This window comes from Chaetodon trifascialis, chromosome 22 (genome assembly GCF_039877785.1).
Source record: "Chaetodon trifascialis isolate fChaTrf1 chromosome 22, fChaTrf1.hap1, whole genome shotgun sequence".
Lineage (NCBI taxonomy): Eukaryota > Metazoa > Chordata > Actinopteri > Chaetodontiformes > Chaetodontidae > Chaetodon > Chaetodon trifascialis.
Window position 1 is genome coordinate 846793 of NC_092077.1, and position 25812 is coordinate 872604.

Sequence of the window (25812 nt, forward strand, 5' to 3'; positions counted from 1 at the left end):
TTCTCATGATATTTATGCAAAAAGATGCCATCAATGGTTTATTTCTTCTTGGTTAATCAGCTTTAATGAATCATGAAAAGGTTGTAAAATAGGAAGAGGTAGATAAGAAAACAAACGCAGACACATTCAGTACAGTCAAAATTGAAGTGCAGACCTTCAGCTTTAATTCCTGGGTTGCCTTTGTAGTATGTTTTGGGTCATTGTCCATCTGTACTGTGAAGCAACTTTGCTGAATTTGGCTGAATGTGAGCAAATGTTCCTATGGACTTCAGAATTCAGAGTTCATTTTTTTTCTCAGAATGTACCAAACTGTGGCTGCACGGTGGTGCAGCAGGTACTGTAGTGCGCGTGCCTCACAGCAAGAAGGTCGCCGGTTCGATTCCCGGGTCATGCTTTTCTGTGTGAAGTTTGCGTGTTCTTCCCGTGCATGCGTGGGTTCTCTCCGGGTACACCAGCTTCCTCCCACTGACCAAAAACATGCTCAGTACTGTAGGTTGATTGGTGACTGTAAAATTGACCCTAGGTGTGAGTGTGAGTGTGAATGGTTGTATGTCTGTATATGTCGCCCTGCAATTGGCTGGCGACCGGTCCAGGGTGTACCTCGCCTCCCGCCCGTTGACAGCCGAGATAAGCCCCCCCCCCGCGACCTCGAAAGGGATAAGCGGCATAAAAAATGGCTGGATGGATGTACCAAACTGTTGATTTGGCCTCTTCTAATGTTTCTGCTATCTCTCTGATGGAGTTTTTTCTTTTTTCGCACCCTAAGGATGGCCTCTTTCACTTGCATTGAGAGGTCCTTTAACTGCATGTTGTTGATTCGCAGCAATAGCATCCAAATGAAAATACCACATCTGAAATCAATTCCAGACCTTTTACCAGCTTAATTGATGATGAAATAACAAGGGAATAGCCCACACCTGCTCATGAAACAGCTTTTGATTCAGTTGTCGAATTACTTAAGATGCCTTAAAATGTGGGGACTATGTATGAAAATGTTTGCAATTCTTAAACCCTTCCTCCAATTTTAATCTAAATAAGAAATTATTAAAATTGTGTCACTATCCAAATATTTTTGGACCTAACTATGGGTGACTGTGTCTCCCAGCCTTTGACTCAGGTCATGAGGCTCAATAGCACTGACTGTCTCATATTGTAGACAGTGAGATTTCCATATGTTTTTGGATTATGAAACAGGTTTAAGTACTATATAAATATTCTAAAAGTATAAAAACACTCAATCCACTCACAATTGGACACAACCCATATTCAGAAAATGTGCCTTTTAAGTGGAATGTCAGGACTTCTATGGAGTCACCTCACAGTACCCCCAGCATGTCCATGGCTGCAATAACACCAAAAATGCTAAAAAAGCTGCTCAGGCCTGTGAGAGATGACCAATCAGAGAAGACAGCTTTTTGAAGGGGGAGTGTTTCAGACAGAGGGTGAATACAAATGCTTTAGCAATGGACTGTATGAGAAAAGTAAAGTGTATTTTGCACATTACAGTATATAAACATTTTCTAATATACACCTAAAAGAAAAGCATGAACCTGAAAATGAAAATAATATGGAACCTTTAATAACCGAGAAGTATGGAGAGACAGCTTTTACTATGGACCAAACATGTGGAACACCATGCCCATAAAGATCTGACAGAAATGTTTGCGTGTGTTTAATACAATTTGATATAGAGCACTTTGAGCGGCATTTAATTTGTTGAAGGTGCTATACGAATAAAGTGTCTTATTATTTTTTGCTGCTGAAGAAGTCAAAGGTTAACTTTGACTTCTTTTTCGTATTTACAGATTTCTTCAGGATTGGGGTCATGTCCAGTGGCTGCTGCAGAGGCCCTCTCTTCTTCTTTGGAGGTATCACAGCAAACTGCCTTTTATTTATATATTATATGTTTATATATTTTTACACACATCCACACACATACACACACATAAATACACAAGTTGCTATGGCAACAGGGTGCCCCTAAGACATAAATAGTAACAGTAAAGTTCACGTGATTTGGTCTTTGTGGATGCCCAATACCTGTAGCCAGGTCTGGATTTAGAGTTAGGCTTGCTCTTTGTGCTCCTATTTGCTCTCTACATTCCTTACAAAATGTTACATCAGAGGACAGAGTTTGTTTGTGTCTGATTCAGGGAGTGCAGGCCCTGATGAGCAATGCAGTGCAGCCTCTCCTGCAGTCAGTGAGTGACTCCATAGAGGCCATCATCATTACTCTACACCAGGAAGACTTTTCAGGGTAAGCAACATTTAACCTGTTTCTGTTGCAGAAAGTTTTTCAGAGAACAATTTCAGGACCCTGTGTTTTGACTAGAGGAACCAGGGACTGAATTCCAAACTTTGTAATGGGTACATTTTTTGTTACTTAGCTTAAGCCTTCCTTGGCTTCTGTTCTGACATTATTATCAGGTGACAGTTACACTGATTATGATGTACAGCTCTGTAAAAAAGAGACCACTGCAATTTTTTCTGAAATCAGCATCTCTACATGCATGACAGCCATTCCATTCTGTTGAATTCCAATACAAGTACACCTCATTCTACTTAATGAGGTACTTGCTCTTTGAATTAATGTTATTCAAAGAAGAAAAGTATAAAAACCACTGCTGTGATCATCACTATCCTCTTGCAATATAACGAGCTGAATGGCAACAATGGTGCTAATAGTACCTCAAAAATAATTGGAATCAAAAAATAACTATTGACGATGTCAAAAGAGTTAAAAAGAAAAGTTTTTAGTGAGGAAGGAACGGTTTGAACCAGACTCCTAGGGGCAGGGTTCAACTCGTGTAAAGCTTCAGCAACGTGAAGCAAAGAAGAGCCAGGCTGAGGTTTGCAAAAGACCACAAGCATTGGACCATAGAGGACTGGAGTAAGGAAGTTAGGGAGGGGAAACTGCACACGCCATGCATTTGTGAAATTAATTCTTCGCCTTTAACCCATCCTTGGTCCGTCCTTCCTCCACGGCGGACCAGGAGCGGTGGGCTGCCAACCGATCAAAACCCTGTCATGGCCAGCCTAATCTCCGTACCTGAACCTCATTGAAAATCTGTGGTATGTGATCAAAGGAGAGTGGATGGTCACAAGCCATCAAACATAGCTGAGCTGCTTGAATGTTTGTGCCAGGAGTGGCATTAAGTCACCCAACAGCAATGTGAAGGACTGGTGGAGACCATGCCAAGACATTATCAGAGAAACTGATAATTTTGCAGTGGTCTCTTAATTTTTTCCAGAGCTGTCTATTGTGTAGACTGGCTCCCCTTCTCAGCAGCCCTGGAGAGGTCTTTGATTGCCTGCTGGTGGTACGGTAGTACGGTGGCACAATAGGTTAACACTGTCGCCTCACAGCTAAAATGTCCCGGTTCGAATCCCGCTGTGGGCGCTGGTGGTGTGTCCTCCACCATGCCTTCGGTGCCTGCTGCTCGAGGAAAAAGGGCCTTCCTGTGTGGAGTTTGCATGTTCTCCCTGTGCTCACCTGGGGTATCCTCCATAAAATATTCCCCCACTAAAAACATGCAAGAAGATCACCACCTGACCAATGGTGACGAAAGAGAACTGGGTCCACGGGTGCCGGTCGGATGGCAGCCCACCGCTCCTGGTCTGCCACGGAGGAAGGATGACCAGGATAAGTTAAAAGACAGTCTAAGTAAAAGTCTAAGACAAATTTCACCAGTGCATGGCCTGTGTGTGCATGTGGATGTGTTGTGTGACCAATAAAGGGGATTGTCCCTCCAATTCTTCTTCTTATTCTTCTTCCCTCACATCCCCATCTCCCTAAGGTGGCTACAAACCCTCTGCAGCCTACTTCCACTGGGCGTATCTTTGCTTTCCAGCCTTGTTAGTGCACGTCAACTGCAAGGTCAGCGTACCTCAGCCTCCTCCACTGCACTCACCCAGGGCACTGTAAGCTTGATGATGTAGACAAGCTTGAGTGAGGCTAACCTGGACTTCATCTCAGAACAGGGTCTGGTCGCAAGTTTGTGGATGCTATCTCAGCTGGAATGCAGAGTTTCTTGCCCAAGTCTGCCATCAGCTTCCAGTCCCGTGCCTTGCCTGGCTGCCCAGTGTCTGTCTGTATGGTGGTGAGGCTGGCTTATCCCTCACCCTCCCGGACAAATGGTGTTGATTGTGAACAGGATGACTAGGGAGGAAGGGCATTCACGCTTGTCCGTCGGCTTTCCAGCACTGCTGCAAGACACTTTAGGTGAAGCGGCCTTGGGTGAGGCTGGTCTTGCATCCCTCCAAGATGTGCTTCAGTGTTGCTGGACATGGACATAGACAGCATGTGGGGTCTTCACCATACCACTGGCTAAGGTTTGCAGGAGAAGGCAGGACATCGTAGGTGGCCCTGATGGTAAAGCTCGTCTGGAATCTCCCACAGCTCTTTCCAGGAGATCTTCATCTTCTCCACTCCTTCCCATGCCATCCACTGCCCTTGCTTTGCCTGCACCACAGCTTGTGCACACCTTCCTGCTTCCTCTTCCCGACGTACCTCCTGGACCACCATCTTGCGTCTCTCAGCCGGACTGGCCTTGTTCCATGCTGGTGTACTGATCCCAAGGCCAAGACCACTCCTCCCCTCCTGCACTCAGCCCACGATGTCCCTGTGTCTGAGTGCTGCCTTTACCTGCTCAGTTGCAGCCAATGGGGTTCACTTCCTCCCAGTGGCCAGGATGGGGGCAGTTTGGGCTAAAAATGGATCGGTCGAATTAGGGCTGGGCCGATAAAACGATAGCGATATGTCTCGCAATAGACACGTCATCAGTATCAATATAAAATTCGTTAGATAAAACATTCAATAATTTTTTTTTTTCTTCGTCAGAAGAAACCTGAAGTTGCGAAGCGAGGTTGCTTGCATGAACAAAGGCACTCCCTCTCAGGTAACCGATCAACGTAGGGAGTAATCGCTAATCAGTGAGAGAGACACGCTAACACGCCAATCATGTAACATTATCAAGTTCGGTTGCGCCATCTCGTTGTCACGTGTTTGTTGCTCCGCAAGGAGTGAGATGAGAAATAGAAAGCGCTGCAGCGAGCGAAGAAATTGTCGATAGAACAGGGAAAGTTTTTTGGATTTTATAAGTCGGACCGCAGTCAGACCAATGTGGTCTGCAACTTATGTAAGACTTTCGTCCCCACCAAGACCGGTAATACCACAAACTTATTTAACCACCTTAGCCGTGCTCGCTCTTTGGAGCGCAGCCGTATTCGCCAACGTCCACCAACTGCAGCACCACAGCACAAGCAGCTGACCACCATGCAGAGGTATCTGCTTCATTGCCTGATGATAAATCATCTAAAAGGCACGAAGACATAACAGAGGCAGCGGCATATCATATAGCTAAAGACATGCTTCCGCTGAGCACTGTGGAGAAGCCAGCTTATAAAAAAATCTCTTACACGTACTTTTTTTTTTCTTAAACACACTTGCAATAAAAATATAATTGAATAGTTCATGTATGTTTAGAGTAAGAAGAGTGACTAAAGTTGTTCATATGTCTAGGCTGGTTTTATAGTTCAGTCAGTGTTACTGTACTGTCTATCATGTTTGTTTGTTTGTATGTTACAGATGTCAAGTCTACCTCAGTTTCTGCTATGTTAACAAACCCTGCACATATTTGAAAACATTTTATTCATCAGAACGTGAATCAGCTTGTGAACTTTCTGCACTAAACCTGCAGAAAAAAAGGTTTCTCTCTGTTTACATTTTTACACTTTTTTTTTTTTTTTACATTTATTATTTGAGTGTTTTCCATGGTTGTGTTGACATTTCCTTTCCTTTCTGCCTTGATAGCTGGGGGGATTATAATCAGAGGAAGGTTAAATTTAAAATAAAAATGTTTAAACTGAATGTATTTTTCTCCTGGTCCTTATTTTAAATAGGTCATAAAAAATATCAATAATTATCGATATCAACCGATATAAAACACTTATATCGCAATAGAGTTTTCAGCCATATCGCCCAGCCCTAGGTCGAATCCAGTAGCATCATCTCCAGTCTGACTTGGCACACTTGTACTCCTCTGCTAGATTGGAAATGGGCAGGTGTAACATCCCTTTTCTGTAGAGCCCAATGCTGCTGAAGCACCTGGGAAGGCCAAGCCACTTCCTTCCATATGAGCTGACCAGTCTCTCCAGCTTTTCCACCTTTGAGAGTGGGACTTCATAGAGGGTAAGCGGCCACAGGAGACGTGGAAGTAGTCTGTACTGTATGCACCAGAGCTTCAGCTTGCCAGGAAGCAGGGTTCTGTCAATGTTCTCCAGGCCACTGGCTACCTCCTTCCTGAGCTGCTGTCCCTCTTTGAGGGAGGAATCATACCAACAACCTAGACTCTTCACAGGCTTCTCGACCGTGACTGTTAGAATGGGTTCCTCGCCGATGTGGAAACAGTGGTCTGACAGTTTCCCCTTGACGATGGAGATGCTTCTGGACTTGCTTGGCTTGATCTTCATGCAAGCCAGTTCTATGTTTTCCTGGAGCTTTCTAAGTAGCCATACAGTGCAAGCCTTGGTCGTGGTGAGTGTTGTGAGGTAATCCATGTAGGCTCTGACCGGCGGCAGCCTAAGCCCTTGTCTTATCCGCTGTCCGCCAACCACCCATCGAGAGGCCCGAAAGATGACCTCCATGGCCAGCTCCAAGGCCAGCGGGGAGATAGTGCAGCCAGCCATGATTCCCACTTCCAGGCGTTGCCATGCTGTGGTGTACTCTGCTGTTGTCGAGCAGAGCTGGACATCCTGTAAGGACCCTGAAGTAGTCAAAGGCTGTCCACAGGAGGTTGTGAGGGACTGAGCCAAAAGCGTTCGCGAGATCCAGGAACACCACGTAGAGATCTGTGCCCTCCTTCTTGATGACCTGGATCTGATGCCAGATGACACTGGCATGTTCCACACAACCGGAGAAGCCTGAGATACCTGCTGTCTGGATTGATGTGTCAACCAGGTTGTTTCTTTGCAGATATCCTGCCAGCCTGTGAGCGACCATGCTGAAGAAGATTTTTCCCTCGATGTTTAGAAGCCTGATCTGGCGGAACTGGCCGATCACTGATGTGTCCTTTTCCTTGGAGATAAGGATCCCTCTGGCTCTCCGCCAGGACGATGGTATCTCCCTTTTTTGCCACGATACTTTCATCAGCTCCCAGAGAAATCGCAGGACGTCTGGTGCATTTTTGTAGAACCTGTATGGAACTCCGTTGGGACCTGGAGATAATGCGGCCCTTGCTCTACACACAGTTTTGTCCACTTCACTCCACCTGGGTGGACTGATATCTGGTTCTTGCTCTGGTGGATTGACTGGAGGCATGTCAGGTGAGAGCGTGACTTCTTCCAGGTGTCAGTCATCTGTGCAGGATTCTTTCAGGTGTTCTTCCAGGTCTGCCTCTAACACTGAGAAACTTCCGCTCCTGTCCTTCATGAATAAACTCTTCACAAATTTGAAGGGATCTTTATAGAATTGGGTCTTGAATAGGTTTTTTTTTCTGAGAAGTTGTACTTCTCAAAATTATTTTAAAAAAAGAGGAGTTTAGGATTGTGTATCTTATCAGCACTAGCATTGAAACATGCCAAATGATAGTGTTCCTCGGCCTCTCAGTGAAAAAGGTCAATGCAAGATAAGGGGCTCAGCAAATGTTGTGTTCTTCATTCATTATTCACCGTTTCCTCTATTCCGGACTGGAAAATAAAACAACTCTACAGAAATGGAATTTTAATATTTCCATTCACGTATTCAGGTTCCAGCCTCATTATAAGGTGAAACTGTATTTATTAACCTAATGTTGGTTAATAAAGCTAACCAAATTTTAATGTCTACTGTGCTCATAAAAAATGCAGTTAAAAATGCTACCATTTTTAGCATTTAAACTTTTATGAGTTTAAAGCTGCAGTAGGTAACTTTTATCAAAGTTATTTTTTGTCATATTTGTTAAAACTGCCCCTATGCCCAGACAGCTGTACATGAAACATGTAATCTGTGAAAAAAATAGGCTCCGTTGGTCCCGCATACTGCTCCTACTGCGATTTGCAAGAATCCACAGCACCAGACACAAAACAACCAATCAGAGCCAGAGGAGTGTCTGAGGGAGTGTCTGATATCTGTCAATCACTACTCACACACGCTGTGAACCACCCCCTCCCTCCGCTCATGCTGCCGGCTGCCGCTCAAATAGCTCTGTAAGCGGCGTCAGGAGGCTAGTGAAAGCTATGGTGGAGCAGCAGCCACCCGCAAAGGAGAAACTGTCCATACCACTGCTGCCAACAACAGCATATATGGCTAAGACTTTGTGTGTTGCAGGCCTCTGTCCAGCCCTGATAAGCCAGACGTTCCGTGCTCTCTCTACATGAAGGAGTTGCAGGGCTTCATCTCCAGAGTGATGGCTGACTACTTCCGACACTTCCAGTGTTTGGACTTCATCTACGAGAGGACAGAATCCATTGCTCAGAGAGCCATCGAGCTGTTCATCCGCCACACCAGCCTGCTGCGCCCACTGGGAGAGGGTGGCAAGATGAGGCTGGCTGCAGACTTTGCACAGGTAAGGGGAACATTTCAGACTGCTCATAGGCCAATTGTAGGCTTTTTGTGTTCATGATGGTTGACAGATTCAACAATGCCAAGGTCATTCACCAGAAATATTTGTTTGTATACTGTGTGTGTGTGTGTGTGTGTGTGTGTGTGTGTGTGTGTGTGTGTGTGTGTGTGTGTGTGTGTGTGTGTGTGTGTGTGCGTGCGTGCGTGCGTGCGTGCGTGCGTGTATGTGTATGTGTGTGTGTGTGTGTGCGCGCATGTGTATGCATATGCATATGCATATGCATATGCGTGTGTGTGTGTCAGATGGAGATGGCAGTGGCTCCTCTGTGCAGGAGAGTATCTGATTTGGGGAAACCTTACAGAATGCTGCGCTCCTTCAGGTGTGTATGTTCATGTATCATGAAGATCAACAATGATCACAATCATTTGTCCTCTTTGTTTTTATTGTATTAGAGGGATTTTCATCATCATTTTTAGTAGAAACATGCTTTGAGCAGGAGCCAGTGAGGAGTTAAGAGTCACTTCACCCAAATTAAACCACATTACATTATAACTGATTTCCCAATGTACCTCACTGACAACCAAGAATTGGTTTCAATTCCATCCATCCATTTTCTCCCGCTTATCCGGGGCCGGGTCGCGGGGGGAGCAGTCTGAGCAGGGACGGCCAGACTTCCCTCTCCCTAGACACTTCCCCCAGCTCTTCCGGGGGGGATCCCGAGGCGTTCCCAGGCCAGCCGAGTGACATAGTCACCCCAGCGTGTCCTGGGTCTTCCCCGGGGTCTCCTCCTGGTGGGACATGCCTGGAACACCTCCCTAGGGAGGCGCCCAGGGGGCATCCAATAAAGATGCCCGAGCCACCTCAGCTGACTCCTCTCGATGTGGAGGAGTGTGGTTTCAATTCATTCTATTCATTAGTTGTTCAAGGAAACCCTTTTATCTGAGATGAATTTTATACTTCTTTGCATAACTACAAGGTTACTGTTGTAATAGAATTTCTATCTACAGAGGGAGTGGGTCATCTTCCATGGAGTTAGCTGTGTTGAACTGCAGTGTTTCTACAGTAGCCCAGAATAAGACAAACCAAACAATGACTTGAGAGAGGGCTTTCCCTTTTTAATTGGCTACTGCAGGGGAGAGAGAGCTGAGGAGTATTCATTTGGTTGCAGTTTGCAACCTCAACACAATCATTTAATAACTGAAAGAAATGGACTGAAACCACTGCCTGCCTGGAGGGAGGGAAATCAATCTAAACACTGATGTTGTGGAAAATGTTTAGGAGCAATATAAACTCTACATGATTTTTAGCTGGTAAGAAGACATATTTTGATTGTTTCTGAATGTGTTCCGCGTGTACATTATATTGTGTGGATTGTGTTTAGGCCACTGCTGTTTCAGACCAGTGAGATGATAGCCAGCAGTCCAGCCGTGGGTGAACTGATCCCCTTTAGCACTCTTCTGCACTTCCTCCTCACCAGAGCCCCGTCTGAGCTCAAGTCACCTCACCAGGTCTGTACAACCTTGTTGTGATCTTGTCTTGTTAATAATACTAACAGACAATAAGGATGTACACTAAATCTGTGTGGAAACAGACATCTTTGATCCATCAGCATCTTTTAAGTATCTACTTAAAAGATGCTGACAGAGAAAAGAGTTGACTTTCCACTGTATATCATGATAGCAACTAAAAGCACATTCTCCCCCACAGAGAGCAGAGTGGTCCATCGCCCGTTACTCCCAGTGGCTGGATGACCATCCCTCTGAGAGAGACAGGCTCACTCTCCTCAGGTAATATTTTATTACATTTGCTTATTCCTTTCATAGGTCAGCATGCTGGTACATCACGTCACACACATATCTACCTCAGCTGCATGTAGGAAATCCCTCCCATCAACAATGACCTGTCCGTCAAGCATTCTTAAACGCCATTACCTCAGAGAACACAATGTACAGAATCCCTTTGATTTCACTGTGATTTTAGTTGATGATCAGCCTCTAGTGGTGAACTGTGAGTTACAAATAGTTCAGTATGTTTTTGCCAGTTGACTACAAATCAAGTGCAGTTTCCAGATTACCCTGGTTAGGTTTAGTCTTCCAATTTATGTCTGGAGGGTGGCAATTGTGCTGATCAACCATACTTATTCGTCATTACCCATGATTATTAAGACCCTGACCCCTGTAGTCTGAGGGAATTCTGTGACATAGCCCGGTGCACCGACTTCACTGATATTGAATCTTTCTAAAACTAAAAAGTAACTCACTCTCACTCCTCCCTGCCTGCATACAGTGCAGAGAAGATTTAACTGTTTGTGTGCTAGACGCAACACAAATTATGTGTCAATATCCTCTTTTTGTCATAGAAGAGCAAGAATCCTTTATTGATCACACATACAACATACATAGTTACACAGGGGAGAACTGCACACGCCATACTTAAGTGAAATTCTTTCTCCGCATTTATCCCATCCTGTTAAGTCCCGCCTCCGTGGCAGACCAGGAGCGGTGGGCTGCCAGCCAACAGCGGTGCCCAGGGACCTAGTTCCTTTTGTCACCATTGGTCAGGTGGTGATCTTCATGCATGTTTTTAGTGGGGGTATTGTTATGGAGGATACCCCAGGTGAACACGGGGCGAACATGCGAACTCCACACAGATAGGCCCCTTTCCCCAAGCAGCCAGCGATGGTGTGGTGGAGGACATGCCCCTGGTGCCCACAGCGTACCAGGCGGGAATCATACCACCGAAAGAAAGAAGAAAATAAGAAAGAAAGTAAAAATATTAACCAATTACCAATACATCAACAACTTATTTACAGTACACATGGCCTATCATTTCTTTTGTGAAAATGTTGATATTGACCTGGGGACTATTACATGACTGGATACATACTGTCAATTTATATCTACTGTTTGCTAACCCAAACACAATGTTATTGACTTTGAATCTTGCTAGTATAATGTTAGCATAGGATTCTATGAGCTGAGTGAAATGAAAAAGAAATATATTCTGTGGCTAAGTCGTATGTCAAGTTCCTATTTCCTGGAGTCATGAATGTTTTCATCAGTTGAACTGTACAGGATGGTAACAATTTATTCAGGTATCAGGTGCTACCAGGAAAACATATTATGAAAATACAAATTGAAAAAATTAAATTGAATAGAAATTGTGGTATAATACCCTTCCAGGAGTCCATTTCTGGAATTGATGGACAATGGAGAGGCCTCAGTGGAGGTCAGAACCATCCCTGTCATCCATTTATTCCTGAATGGGATCATAATCATTGTGATAATGTCCCAAAAGAACTTTATCTCATATATGCCTCTGAGGGTTTGTAACTGCTTGTTCACCTTATGGTACACCCTAGCACATTTTCCTCTGTCCATTCTCAAAATTGTAGAGTGCTGTCAGTCTCATGGCAAGACAAGCTGTACATTGTAAATAATTACTAGCTGAAACCTGCTCATATAATCATACAGCGTAACTGAAATGTTTCATGTGTTCTCCTCTAAGGGGTGCTCTGGAGGCCTATGTGCAGTCAGTGAGGACTCGGCAGGGGAAGGAGTTTGCTCCCATATATCCCATCATGCTCCAGCTGTTACAGAGAGCCACCAGTGGCTTACAGGAGGTCAGAGCCTGAGGAGGATGACAAAGCTGCAGATGGTATCTGAGCAGTGGTCATAAGCTTCTATATGACTACAGTATGTGAAGGCAGAGGTGGTTGTTTGTTGGAATTAGATTTAACCCTGTGCACACCATATAATGCCTCCTTTATTATGTATGACTACAGCAGCTGCATCTAAGTAAAAACTGATTTTTTATTTTTATTTTTATTTTTATTTTTTTTACTATTCTGAGTCAGTCAAGGGACTTTGCTGTGGAGGGATACATAGGATATTTGATTTTGAAGGTTTTACTAACATCAACAGCAACTCTTAATTGAACCAAAAAATGTGGATGAGGTCACCTGAATTAATCTTGAGTGACCAATGCAGTATATCATTAGAAATGTATCAATTATGATAAAGCTGACGGTAACAACATATAGTTTGAGATTAAGCTGTGGAGTCCTGAATCCAAACCATTAGAGCCGTTTTGATCAAAGGCTTTTTGCGGTTCATCTGAAGGGCTTTGTGGTCCTCACAGCATGGAATGTTTTTTTTTGTTGTTGTTGTTTGTTTTTTCTTAAAATATACAGTACAGTGATTTGGATTCTCCTGATGCAGCTGTAAAAATGTAACTGGCTCATAAAATGTGTACATACAGTAGTTATGTCAGTCTGTGAAAAGTTCAAAAATGATTCTTGAGAATAAATGGGGAAATATCTGCAGGACTTTTATTTGTTCAGTACTTCATTAAAAGCAGAGGTATGGAACACACACAGCAAAACATTGGCAGTATGCATGTATATTCAGATCGGCCATTTCCACTGGTTGGAAGGAGGCTCCTCTACCAGCGGTTCCCATGGTTTCCACTCCAACATCTTCCTGGAGAGAGCCAGCTCACACTCTGCCTGCACATAAGGCACGCACAGCATTCAGTAACACTTACATTATCCCATGAATAACAGCCTTCTTCTGGCTGGATGAGAAGACACAAGTGTGTTATTGAAGTATGAAGTCAGAGCCAGTGGGCTAGTAAAACTCTAATGATTTAATATGGCATGAACATCATAAATTTTGATAACCAAGTAATTATTTGTGAAAATACTGAATACTTGTCAATAGTAAACACTTGTTAATAGTTTTTATAAGCCGAAAGATAACTTTTTTACTAAATTATGACGAGTAATATTCAATTAAAGATTAGATGAAATATTCACATTTTATATATATACACACACATACACACATATATATACACATATATACACACACACACACACATATATATATATACACACATATATATAAAATGTGTATACATATATAGAGAGAGAGAGAGCAAGAGAGAGACATGTATGACACTATATGTATGTATCTATAGATTTATCACTATGTGAAGACACTGAAGTTAAATGCACAATTATAGTCTTGCTCACCATTATTGGCACCCATGAAGTTTAAGTACATAATGTGGAATATCTTCTGAACAATGTGAATCAAGTGAAACTTTTTTTTTTTTTCAATAGAGAGCTCTTGTTTGATACAAAAGAGCAAATAATAAACAACTACTAAAAACAATGAACAATGAGAGGAAAAAATAGAAAAACTTGAAGCTTGCTGCGTCACTGGTATTGGCACCCTTTGCTGTAAATTAGTATGGAAACACACTGTGACTCACCTTTGGTAAATCACAAATGAGAATCACCCCTGATAAATTGTGTGCCCATGTGACATGAATTAGCCAATAAATGATGACGTGTTTTAAAAAGCCATCTGTAATCCCCTGTCCCTTTGTCACAATGGTGAAGACAAAGGAGCTGTCTGAGGACATCAGAAGTGCGATAATTCGCAAACACAAGACCTCCAAGGGGCATAAGGCCATCTCCAAAGACCTTGGTATCTCTGTTTCAACAGTGCGGAATGTATTAAGAAGTTTCAGAAGCATGGAACTGTCAATTTCAATAATTTCAATAATTTCATCAGCAAAATCATCAACCTGTATTTTAGATCCAATCCCGACTAAGCTGTTTAAAGAAGTATTACTTCTAATTGACTCTTCAGTATTAGACATGATCAATCTGTCTTTATCAACAGGCTACGTAGCAGTCCTTTAAAGTAGCTGTGATAAAACTGCTACTTAAAAAGCCTACTCTTGATCCAGGGGTTTTAGCCAACTATAGACCGATATCCAACCTTCCCTTTCTCTCAAAAACTCTTGAGAAAGCAGTTGCCAATCAGCTGTGCGACTTTCTAAACAATAATAGTTTATTTGAGGATTTCCAGTCAGGATTTAGAGTACATCATAGCACAGAGACAGCACTGGTTAAAGTTACAAATGACCTTCTAATTGCATCTGATAAAGGATTTGTCTCTGTACTAGTCTTATTGGATCTTAGTGCTGCATTTGACACCATTGACCATGGCATCCTATCGAAGACACTAGAACACTTCATTGGCATTAAGGGAACTGCGCTAAGCTGGTTTAAATCCTACTTGTCAGATCGCTCTCAGTTTGTACACGTTAATGGCGACTCCTCTGTGCTCACTAGAGTCAGCTATGGAGTTCTGCAGGGTTCTGTGCTTGGACCAATTCTATTCACCTTATATATGCTACCTTTAGGTAAGATTATCAGGAAGCACTCAATAAATTTTCATTGCTATGCAGATGATACCCAGCTATATTTATCAATGAAGCCGGAAGAAACCAGTCAGTTAACTAGACTACAAGCATGTCTTCATGACATAAAGACCTGGATGACCTGCAATTTTTTGATGCTAAACTCAGACAAAACTGAAGTTATAGTAGTAGGCCCTAAACATCTTAGAAAGTCACTTTCTGATGACGTAGCAGCTATGGATGGCATTGCGCTGGCCTCTAGCACCACTGTAAAAAATCTGGGAGTTATCTTTGACCAAGACATGTAAAACAAATTTCAAGGACAGCCTTTTTTCACCTACGTAACATCGCAAAAATCAGGCATATTTTGTCTCAAAATGATGCAGAAAAAGTAGTCCATGCATTCGTAACTTCCAGGCTGGATTATTGCAATTCTTTACTATCAGGCTGCCCAAATTCGTTGCTGAATATTCTTCAGTTGCTCCAGAATGCTGCAGCACGTGTCCTGACAAAAACCAGGAAGAGAGATCATATTTCTCCAATACTAGCCGCTCTGCACTGGCTCCCTGTAAAGTTTAAAATAGAGTTTAAAATTCTCCTCCTTACTTACAAAGCCATAAATGGCCAGGCACCTTCTTATCTTAAAGAGCTCATAGTACCTTATTGCCCTACTCGAACACTGCGTTCCCAGAATGCAGGTCTACTTATGGTTCCTAAAGTCTCAAAAAGCAGAACAGGAGTCAGAGCCAGGGCCGCCGCGAGGGCGGTGCAAACAAGGCGACCGCCTCGGGCCTCGCGCTATGGAGGCCTCGCGCCAGGAGAGGGGGGAAAAAAATAAATAAATAAATAAAATTTTAAAATATTCTCTGATACTCCCCAACCTCCCAAGAAGAAATAAAAAAGAAAAAGAGCAGTCCATAATTAAGTGAGTTGCAACCTTTGACCTCTTGCCCACTTTTCCACGTTTGCGACGTTACGTTTCAGACGTTACTTGCGAGTGAGTCAGCAAGCCGAAAAAAAATGACGAGAGAACGAGACAGAGGGAGAAAGTTTGCATCGGGGAATGAGAAGAGGAAAAAAAGGAAGAGGGAAGAAGCTTTGAGGGCCTCCATGCAAGGTTCATCTGTCAAATTTTTAAAACGTGATAAATCGAGTGATGCTGCAGAGACTACGGTTAGCGTTAGCGATGAAGCTAGCACTAGCCCTCGTGCAGGAGCTAACGTCGTCGTTGCTAGCAGCAGCACGCTCATGTCTGTCGTTGCGAACATTGCGGACTCGGAGGAGCATGTCGATGCAAAGGGAACGGACGAGGAGGAGGATGATTTTAGCTCGGAGGCGGACGATGAGGGGACCACTGACACTAATGTTTCCAGCAGCAGCACCGTCGGTAACGTTACCCCACTGCCACCCCCACCACCACCAGGACGACAGGTGATGATGGGCAGCAGCAGCAGCAGCAAGGATGCAGAAACCGCGACAGGAGATGAGTACACAACAGGTGATGAAGCTAGCGTTAGGCAGGCAGGCTCCACATTGATGATGTTAGATGATCCAGGAAATTGGCATAACGGGATGGACTCGAAAATGATAGATGCTATTATTAAAAGAGGTCCTCAAAGGGTAAAAACAGGATTCACTTACCCAAGGGATCATGAAAACAGGCACTTCAATGAAGCATTGTTCATAAGGAAACTACCAAATGGTGAAAAGAAATGGTGCCTTTTATTCGGAAAAGGCAGATTCAGTGTTTTGTTTTTGTTGTAAACTGTTTGCTGTTAATACAAGGACACAGCTTGCTGACAAAGGTAGCAAGAACTGGCACAATTTAAGTGAAAGGTTGAAGTCACACGAGACATCCTCAGATCATCTTGCCAATTCTTGGAAATGGAAAGAGGCAGCCAGAAGACTCCAAACAAACACAGGAATAGATGCAAAACAGCAGAAAGAAATGGAGAGAGAGAAGGCACATTGGCAGGATGTGTTGACCCGTGTTGTTGCAGCCGTGCAGTACCTGGCAGAACATAATTTGGCATTCAGAGGAACAAATTCAAAATTATATGATGAAAACAACCGAAATTTTTTAGGTCTCATGGAAATGTTGGCTAACTTTGACGTGACAATGCAAGAGCACCTTAGAAGAATTAAAAATAAAGAAACCCATCAACATTATACGGGGTCGGACATTCAGAATGAAATCATAAATATTTTGGCTACAAATGTGAAAGATTCTATCATCAACGACACTAAAGCTGCAAAATATTTTTCTCTCATTCTGGACTGCACTCCTGACATGAGCCATCTAGAGCTGATGTCTCTGGTACTTCGTTTTGTTAACATGGCCTCCCAAGAGGTAAGCCTGGAGGAACATTTTGTTGATTTCATTGTGACAAGTGAGCAAACAGGAGAAGGTCTGACAGAGGCCGTCCTGGCGGAACTGGAGCAACTTGGTCTTGACATGAGCAACTGCAGAGGACAAGGGTACGATAATGGTGCAAATATGAAAGGACAGCAACAAGGCGTTCAGGCTCGTATTCTCCGTCTGAATCCCCGTGCCTACTTCATGCCATGTGGTTGCCACAACCTGAATTTGGTATTAGGAGACATGGCAAAATGTTGCCCCAAAGCAATGACATTTTTTGGTGTTGTGCAGCGTATATTCACCCTGTTCAGTGCTTCAATCAAACGTTGGGAGATTCTGAAAGCAAATGCCCCATCTCTCACTGTAAAGCCGCTATCTGAGATGAGGTGGGAATGCAGGGTCGACAGTGTCAAAGCAATCCGTTACCAAACAAATGGTATAATGAATGCTCTTCTAGAGGTGGCGGAGGGCATTAATGACCCCAAAGTCAAAAGTGAGGCTCTGTCCCTGGCCAACTACGAACTAAAAGACTTTGAATTTATTGTTGCCATGGTCATATGGTATGATATTTTGTTTGCTGTTAACACTGTGAGTAAGACTCTTCAGTCTAAGGATATGCAGTTGGATGTGGCCTTGTCTCAGATTAATGGACTAATTCAATTCATGAAAAGATACAGAGAGACTGGGTTTGCATCTGCAAAAGTAACTGCAACAGAGATTTTTTCAGAGATGCATCCTGATGCAGCACCAGTATTCAGGAAATCCCGTGTGACACAGAGAAGACAAGATGCTCAAAATGTCCCACTGACCCCAGAGCAAATGTTCGAAACAGAGTATTTTTTGGTTGTAATGGACCGGGCGCTAGCAGATGGTGGAAAAAAACACCACGGCAAACATCTTAAGACCTGAAGGCCAACCTGGAACAGTCTGGGGTTATGGTTTCAACAAGTACCTTACGCTGCACACTAAACCAAACAGGGCTTTATGGGCGAAGGCCAAGGAAGACACTATTGCTGAGGCAAAGACATAAAAAGGAACGACTAAGCTTCGCCAAAGAGCACCTGGACAAACCACAATCCTTCTGGGAAAATATTCTCTGGACAGATGAAATAAAAATAGAGCTTTTTGAAAATGCACAACAGTTTGTTTACAGACGGCTCAACGAAGGGGAAAAGAACACCCTACCAACAGTTAAGCATGGAGGAGAATGCTGTGGGGCTGCTTTGCTGCATCTGGTACTGGAGGCCTTGACCGTATCACAGGAATCATGAAATCAGAGAATTATCAAGACATTTTAGAGTGAAATGTCCTACCCAGTGTAAGAAAACTTGGTTTGAGTCGAAGATCGTGGGTCCTCCAGCAAGACAATGACCCAAAGCACACATCCAAAAGCACACAGGAATGGTTGAAAGGGAAAAAATTAACTGTTTTAAAATGGCCAGCAATGAGTCCTGATCTCAATCCAACTGAAAATCTTTGGTATGAGCTGAAATCTGCCATTGGGGAAAAGAAACCTGCAAATGTTCAAGACCTTGAACAATTTGCAAAGAAAGAGTGGGAGAAAATACCAGCTGAGAAGTGCAAGAAGCTTATAGATGGCTACAAGAATTGTGTAGAGGCTGTCATCACTGCCAAAGGGTGTGCAACCAAATATTAAAGAGGGGTGCCATTATTGCTGCACATGCTGTTTTTTCTGTTTCTTCTTTGAAACTATAATATGTAAGTTGAAAAAATAAGTTTCTTTGTTAAATTACTTTGGACCTACAATTAAAGATCTTGTTGATATAAATTTGGGACATTTCTAATTTCTGAAGATATTTTAGAGGTTATGCAAAAGGGAAGGGGTGCCAATGATGGTGAGCAGGACTGCACCTACCTGAAAAATGATTTCTTCTATCTGCCCACAGTTTATCTTCCTCTCCAGCTTCTCAACATCAGGTTCCTATGAAGACAGACATACACTGATCATAAGAACAAGAGAGCATGACTAGGGGGTTAGTCAGTTTAGTTCACTTTTTTTGGTGAGAAGCTGCCTCACTTTTAACCAAGGTAGATCACAAAGGACACCCTATGCTGCAAAGCAACTTCAGAGGATTGGATGAAAACCTGCTAGCAGTCTGAATCCTGGCCAATCAGATCACTCAAAATACTGCCTCATCATTCCTACACAATCCTGACAGGGACTTAAAGGGGCATTTCACTACTGGAAAGATGGTCTTTTAATAAAACTGGGCTGTCTTAAAAAAGATGCAAATATTTTTGAAATTGGTACCACATGACCAGAGAAAACAGACTATGGTATTCCCTTTTGTTCAAAGGCATAAAACCTAAAACGAAACATTTGAGGTAGGAAATAGCCAATACATTAACTGAATTAATATTTGATGAACACTGCCTAGTTTGACAGTTTGATCTGAGTTTCATGAGCCAACCCCTCTCGATCTGCCTGTCTTGGAAGGTGAGCATACAAAAAATGTGGATGTACAATCTGTAGTTCCAACAACAGCCCTTCGATGGGGAGCTCTGGGTGCTAATTTGCATATACTTGTCCACATTGTAATGACACAAGGCTGGTTGAAAATCTGCAAAATTTCCGTTAGTACTGGATTTGCAATGCAGCTAAAAGACAGCAACTAGGAATGTCAGTTTTGGTCAATTTTGCTTTCAATAGCCTGACAACCATTAACCATTAACTAACAAGTTCATTTTGAGGGGCACTCGGGTATGTTATCCTCCCAGTCAGTTGTGTCCTGGAAGTGCTTCTTTTTGCCACAGTGTCTGACAATATCGACAGGATCCCTACAGAGATACCTTTTTGTTTAAGAGTAAGGCTTTTTGTTTGAATCAGCTGTACACTGTTCCAACAATCCCCACCAAAGTCTGGTTTGGTCAAAATAAACCCTTAATTCACCAAACTGGGAGTGGAGAGAGGGCAGACATTAGAGAAGCAGCAGGGAGAAAACAGCATCCAAAGTCAGAATATTTTCACATATAACTTCTAACTATTTACGTCATTAACTCCAATCATGTTGTAATTATTTTCACCAGACATTTTTGACTGCAGAGACTTACATTTGTCTGACTTGAACAGTTTTTCCTGGTAGAAAAAACCAAACAGTAATTACTAGACAACAAAAGCCCACTAAGGGCAGACAAGCCAACTCTGACCACCGACTGCTGGATAGTTCTCACAAGCAAAAGCTACATCACAAGTACCTGTTATTTCATCTGTCCTGACTGGATGTGACTAGTTTGTTAATCATGAGACCAAAAAGCACAAACACTCTGAAGACTGAACATGTTGAGAATGCCATATATATTTAAGAAAAGACATACAATAATTGCTGCTTTAATTATAGCTTTAGCTTGACTTAGCTGTTATTTCTACAACCCCATTTCCAAAAAGGGAAGCAGAATGTCATTGTTTGCAAAACACTGAATCCCCATGTTTAATTGAAAATAGCAGAAAAACAACAAATGTTGATGCTGAGAAATTTCATTGTTTTTTTGAAAATTATATCCTAATTTAGAATTAGATGCCAGCAACATGCTTCAAAAAGGTTGGAACAGTGGAAACAAAAATTGGAAGAGTTGTGAACTACTGAAAGAAAACGCTTGGGGTAACATCTCACATCTGTTACATAGGTTGTCACATAGGTTGTATGGCAACAGGTAAGTAACATGATTGGGTATAAAAAGAGCAGAGAGGCGGAGTCTTTCTAAAGTTAAGACGTGGAGGGTTACAAAACTCTGGCAGACTTAGCCTATGTTTACATGTAGCAGGGTATTTTGGAAAACGGATATTTTGGCCCCTCCATTTTCAAAAATAACATCGTGCACACAACATCGTTTTCAAAAATATTGTCATTTACATGAACCTGGATAAATACTTCGCAGAGCGCCATCATAACTATGCCAAACCTATGGGCACGAGTGTAAACATAGGTCGCTCACATGATGTTAAGTATTTTCAGTCGCATGTTGTGACGTTTCAGAAGCTAAAACGTTGTTTAATCCTGTTTACACGCCAACACATATCCGTTTTCAGAAATCTCCACTTTGGTGATCGGTAAAAATGATTGTTTTCCGTGAAAAAAAACTGCGTGTAAACAAGAGGCCAAACCACATGAAAACATATGCGTTTTCCCTAAGTGTAAAAGTAACCTTACGAACATTTCTCAACAACAAATTGCAGAGAATTTGGGGATTTCATTGTCTGCAGTAGATAATGGTAATAATGCCAAAAACCAGTACTGGATAGCGGTGATCTGCAGGCTGTCAAATGGCACTGCATTGAAAACAGACACGATTCTGTAGTGGACATTACTGCATGGGCTCATGAAGACTTCCAAAAACCACTGTGTGTGAACACAGTTCATTGCTGTGCAAAAAGGAGACCATATATAAACCAGATCCTTCTTTTGTCCTGAGCTCATTTAAGATGGGCTAAGGTGATGTGGAAAACTGTCCTGTGGTCTGATGCACCAAAATTTTTAATTGTTTTTGGAAATCACGGACACCATGTCCTCCAGGCTAAAGAGGAGAGGGACATCTGGCTTGTTAACTGTGCAAAGTTCAAAAGCCAGCATCTGTGATGGTATGGGGGTGCATAACATGGGTAAACTGTGCATTTGTGATGGTACCATTAATGCTGAAACCATTAATATATAGGTTTTGGAGCAACATACGCTGAAAAGTAAACAACATCTTCTACAGGGAACGCCTTGCTTATTTCAATACCAAACCACATTCTGCACATATTACAACAGCATGGCTCTGTAGTAAAAGAGTACGGGTGCTAAACTGGCCTGCCTGCAGTCCCAACTTGTCACCCATGGAAAATGTTTGGTGCATTATGAAACATAAAATACAACAAAGGAGACCCCGAACAGTTGAGTAGCAGAAATCATACAACAAGCAAGAAGGGGAAAACATTCCACTTTCAAAATTACTGCAACTGGTCTCATCTATTCCCAAATTCTTACAGAGTATAATTAAAAAGAAGTGATGCAACAGAGTAGACACGACTTAGTCCCAACTTTTTTGAAATGCATTGCCAACATCAATTTCTACATGAAGAGATAATTATTTCATGTATATAAGCATAGCAGCCAGCATTAATGTACTTCATGATAGCATTTATCCAGGTTCCTAGATGTTAGGCTCAGTGAAGCCAGCCAGTGGTTGCATCCCCTGCCCCATCTACACAGGATTTACTTACTTACCGTTTTGATGTGGTTGAACCTATCGTTAACTAGCTGCTCTGTGTACTTCCTGTATGCTGCGTCCTGTGGCATTGTCTGCAGTGATGCCAGGATCTTTGAGTACAGAATCCTCAGACGCTAAGAGAAAACCAGAACAGATTTGTTGGTGGAATGAACAGAGGCTACCGCTACCACCCCCACCCCCCGTAGGGTTAGGCAATGACAGCTTAGTATGTCAATGAGCCATGATGAACTTTATTTTGTGGCATCAATAACTATCCCATCATGTGATCAAAGTTTGTCTCTCATAAGTCTGCAGTGTGACTACACAGTGCACAACACTGGACTTCTATGTGGTGTGCTCGGTGTCTGGTGCTCACCTCATGTGGATTGTGGGACACTGCGAGCCCGACCAAGCCGGTTGTCTGAAAGAGATCAGCGGGAGAGATACTGCTACTTACTTCTTCACTTTATCACCCTTAAACCTCATTCTGATCAGCACTTTTTTTGTAAGTTTGCCAAGACTGATTTATTAGTACATGTCAATTTAGTGTTGTGTCTTTCAGAAAGATTTGAGGCTATTACTGTCACTTAGGGCTGGGCCGATAGAATGATAGCGATATGTCTCGTGATAGACACATCATCAATATCAATATAAAATGCGTTCGATAAATAATTTGATAATTTTTTTTTCTTCGTCGGAAGAAACCTGAAGTTGCGAAGCGAGGTTGGTTGCATTAACAAAGGCACTCGCTCTCAGGTAACTGAGCAACGTAGGGAGTAATCGCTAATCAGTGAGAGAGAGAGACGCTAACACGCCAATCATGTAACATTATCAAGTTCGGGTGCGCTATCTCGTTGTCACGTGTTTGATGCTCCGCGAGGAGTGAGATGAGAAATAGAAAGCGCTGCAGCGAGCGAAGAAATCGTCGATAGAACAGGGAAAGTCAGCTCGCCGGTATGGAGTTTTTTGGATTTTATAAGTCGGACCGTAGTCAGACCAATGTGGTCTGTAACTTATGCAAGACTTTCGTCCCCACCAAGACCGGTAACACCACAAACTTATTTAATCACCTTAGCCGCGCTCACTCTTTGGAGCGCAGCCGTATTCGCCAACGTCCAACAACATCTGCAACCGCAGCACCACCGCACAAGCAGCTGACCACCATGCAGAGGTATCTGCTTCAGTGCCTGATGACAAATCATCTAAAAGGCACGAAGACGTAACGGAGGCAGCTGCATATCATATCGCTAAAGACATGCTTCACTGAGCACTGAGGAGAAGTCAGGTTATAAACATCTCTTACACGTACTTTTTTTTTCTTAAACACACTTGCAATAAAAATATAATTGAATAGTTCATGTATGTTTAGAGTAAGAAGAGTGACTAAAGTTGTTCATATGTCTAGGCTGGTTTTATAGTTCAGTCAGTGTTACTGTGCTGTCTATCATGTTTGTTTGTTTGTATGTTACAGATGTCAAGTTTCTGCTATGTTTCCAAAACACTGCACATATCTGAAAACATTTTATTCACCAGAGGGTGAATCAGCTTGTGAACTTTCTGCACTAAACCTGCAGAAAAAAAGTTCTCAGGTTTCTCTCTGTTTACATTTTTACACCTTTTTTGCATTTACTATTTGAATGTTTTCCATGGTTGTGTTGACATTTCCTTTCCTTTCTGCCTTGATAGCTGAGGGGATTATAATCAGAGGAAGGTTAAATTTAAAATAAAAATATTTAAATTGAATGTATTTTTCTCCTGGTCCTTATTATGACCTATAGGTCATAAAAAATATAAATAATTATCGATATCGACCATTATAAAACACTTATATCGCAATAGAGTTTTCAGCCATATCACCCAGCCCTACTGTCACTTGACAACTTTCCATCTTATGATGTACAGGTAAAATGAATCTGTCCATTTGAAACATGTGCAGAAGAGGTCAATAATCTGTTTTCAATTCTTTGGGTACTTCATTTAGCAGTTTCCAATTTTGCATTTTTTATTGTTTATATCATACAATACAATCTTTCTATGCCTCTTTTTATACTTTGCTGGCTGTATCAATTCAATTATTATTAGAAATGCATTAGAAATGTATGGATCTGTTGAGCACACACACACACAAATATATATATATGTGTGTGTGTGTGTGTGTGTGTGTGTGTGTGTGTGTGTGTGTGTGTGTGTGTGTATGTATGTATGTATTTGTGTGTGTGTGTGTGTGTGTGTGTGTGGTACACATACACATTAGTCATGCTGCTACAGAATGAGACTGTTGGGGGACTTTCAATGATACACTAAGCTCATCTGGTCTTCTCTCCCTCTACATCAGTACCCTTTCATGTCCAACCAAGGTATGTTAGTATCTTAGATTCTTCCCCTCAGTCTTTGTGCTTTGTCATCTCGCAGGTTATCCCACTATCTATTCCCATAGATAGTGGTTGAACTTGGATTATGGATTATAGCTACATCTCCTGCCATGGCCCTGTCTGACATCCACTGCAACTGCTACTATTATTAGTCATACTTCCATTATTATTACATCCATACCATACCATGCCATACCATATATGTACATATTTCATCAGTATATCATATATGTATGTACTATGCTATATGTACACACTACATATAGTCTATTGTTAGAGCTGTCACTGTTACTATGATTGCACTTCTCCATCCACCCATCCACCAAATATTTAATATGATAACCCTTATTTAAATGAACAAATGAGACATAAGAAATTAATATAAACATGAATCTGAAAACGGAAATACCGACATCCAACTTTGAAGGGAAGGCAGCATTTGACTAGGCAACAAAAAAAAGCGATGTTTCTTGTCAAATGTACACACAATTAGACTGTCAGCACCCTAGCCAAACGAACCAGTGGGTGGAAAAACTACACTTGAGGTAAGAGACGCCATTTTACGGCATTTTCATATTTAGAAAGATACAGCCCATACTGACTAAATTGACCTATTGTGACTCAAGAGGAGAAATGAATTACGTGACACTGAAATCAATAATAATACAGGACTAGTATTACCTTTAGACAGACATAAACATTCGAGGCTCAACATATTGAATAAAGGCAAAGTTTGGTGATTTTGAAGTTCCGAGTTGTCTGGAACGCATCATTGGTTAACCTTCCTAGCTCGAATAGCAAACTAGCTATTAGCTCAAGTAGGTAACACGACACATATCTGGCTTAAACTATAAAGTGTAAGGATACAAGTCAACCAAAGATGTGCACCGTCAGACATTGTAGTGCAACAATGTTGATTTAGTTGGTACTGCATCCTTGGCCCGTTTTTTTTTTTTTTCGCCAAAACAAAACATGACCTCTACTCGTACCTTTTTCAGTAGCCCCGCCATTCTTTTCTGCAGACAAGTCTGTTTGCGATTTCCGGCATTTAAATATGACGTCACTACCCCGGTCTGATGTTGGGTATTAGTTTTGTTTTTTGTTTTTTTTATTTCAA

At 42.3% G+C, this 25812-nt stretch overlaps 2 protein-coding genes across 4 annotated transcripts in view; one reads left to right on the plus strand and one right to left on the minus strand.

Annotated features, from left to right (window-relative positions):
• The window catches only part of cog5 (component of oligomeric golgi complex 5), a 117261-nt gene extending 104211 nt beyond the window's left edge, over positions 1–13050 (plus strand). For both annotated transcript variants that reach the window (XM_070991699.1, XM_070991700.1), the window contains exons 16-22: positions 1806–1868; positions 2154–2257; positions 8306–8543; positions 8843–8919; positions 9922–10048; positions 10248–10327; positions 12048–13050. In XM_070991699.1, the coding sequence (XP_070847800.1) occupies positions 1806–1868; positions 2154–2257; positions 8306–8543; positions 8843–8919; positions 9922–10048; positions 10248–10327; positions 12048–12174 (816 nt within the window). In that variant the 3' untranslated portion in view covers positions 12175–13050. The remainder of the gene's footprint in view (positions 1–1805; positions 1869–2153; positions 2258–8305; positions 8544–8842; positions 8920–9921; positions 10049–10247; positions 10328–12047) is intronic.
• ndufa5 (NADH:ubiquinone oxidoreductase subunit A5) lies at positions 12849–25742 on the minus strand. 2 transcript variants are annotated; one of them, XM_070991702.1, is made up of 5 exons: positions 25685–25742; positions 22700–22744; positions 22341–22457; positions 18992–19057; positions 12849–13047 (listed from the first exon to the last, which is right to left on the minus strand). In XM_070991702.1, exons 1-5 carry the CDS (start codon positions 25703–25705, stop codon positions 12946–12948), a joined length of 351 nt encoding a protein of 116 aa, XP_070847803.1. In that variant the 5' UTR covers positions 25706–25742; the 3' UTR covers positions 12849–12945. The 2 variants fall into 2 exon arrangements, with proteins under 2 accessions (XP_070847803.1, XP_070847802.1); XM_070991701.1 differs by having other exon boundaries at positions 25679–25722.
• Positions 25743–25812: the final 70 nt, after the last annotated feature.

Bases quoted from the DNA above. Each gene is read 5' to 3' on its own strand.
- ndufa5 (XM_070991701.1), bottom strand. From the start codon at position 25,705: ATGGCGGGGCTACTGAAAAAGGTACGA. The intron at 22,745-25,678 runs GTAGAGGTCATG...GATCTCTTTCAG, and splicing joins GGCTACTGAAAAAGGTACGA to ACAACCGGCTTGGTCGGGCT. The intron at 22,458-22,699 runs GTGAGCACCAGA...GTTTTCTCTTAG, and splicing joins TGTCCCACAATCCACATGAG to CGTCTGAGGATTCTGTACTC.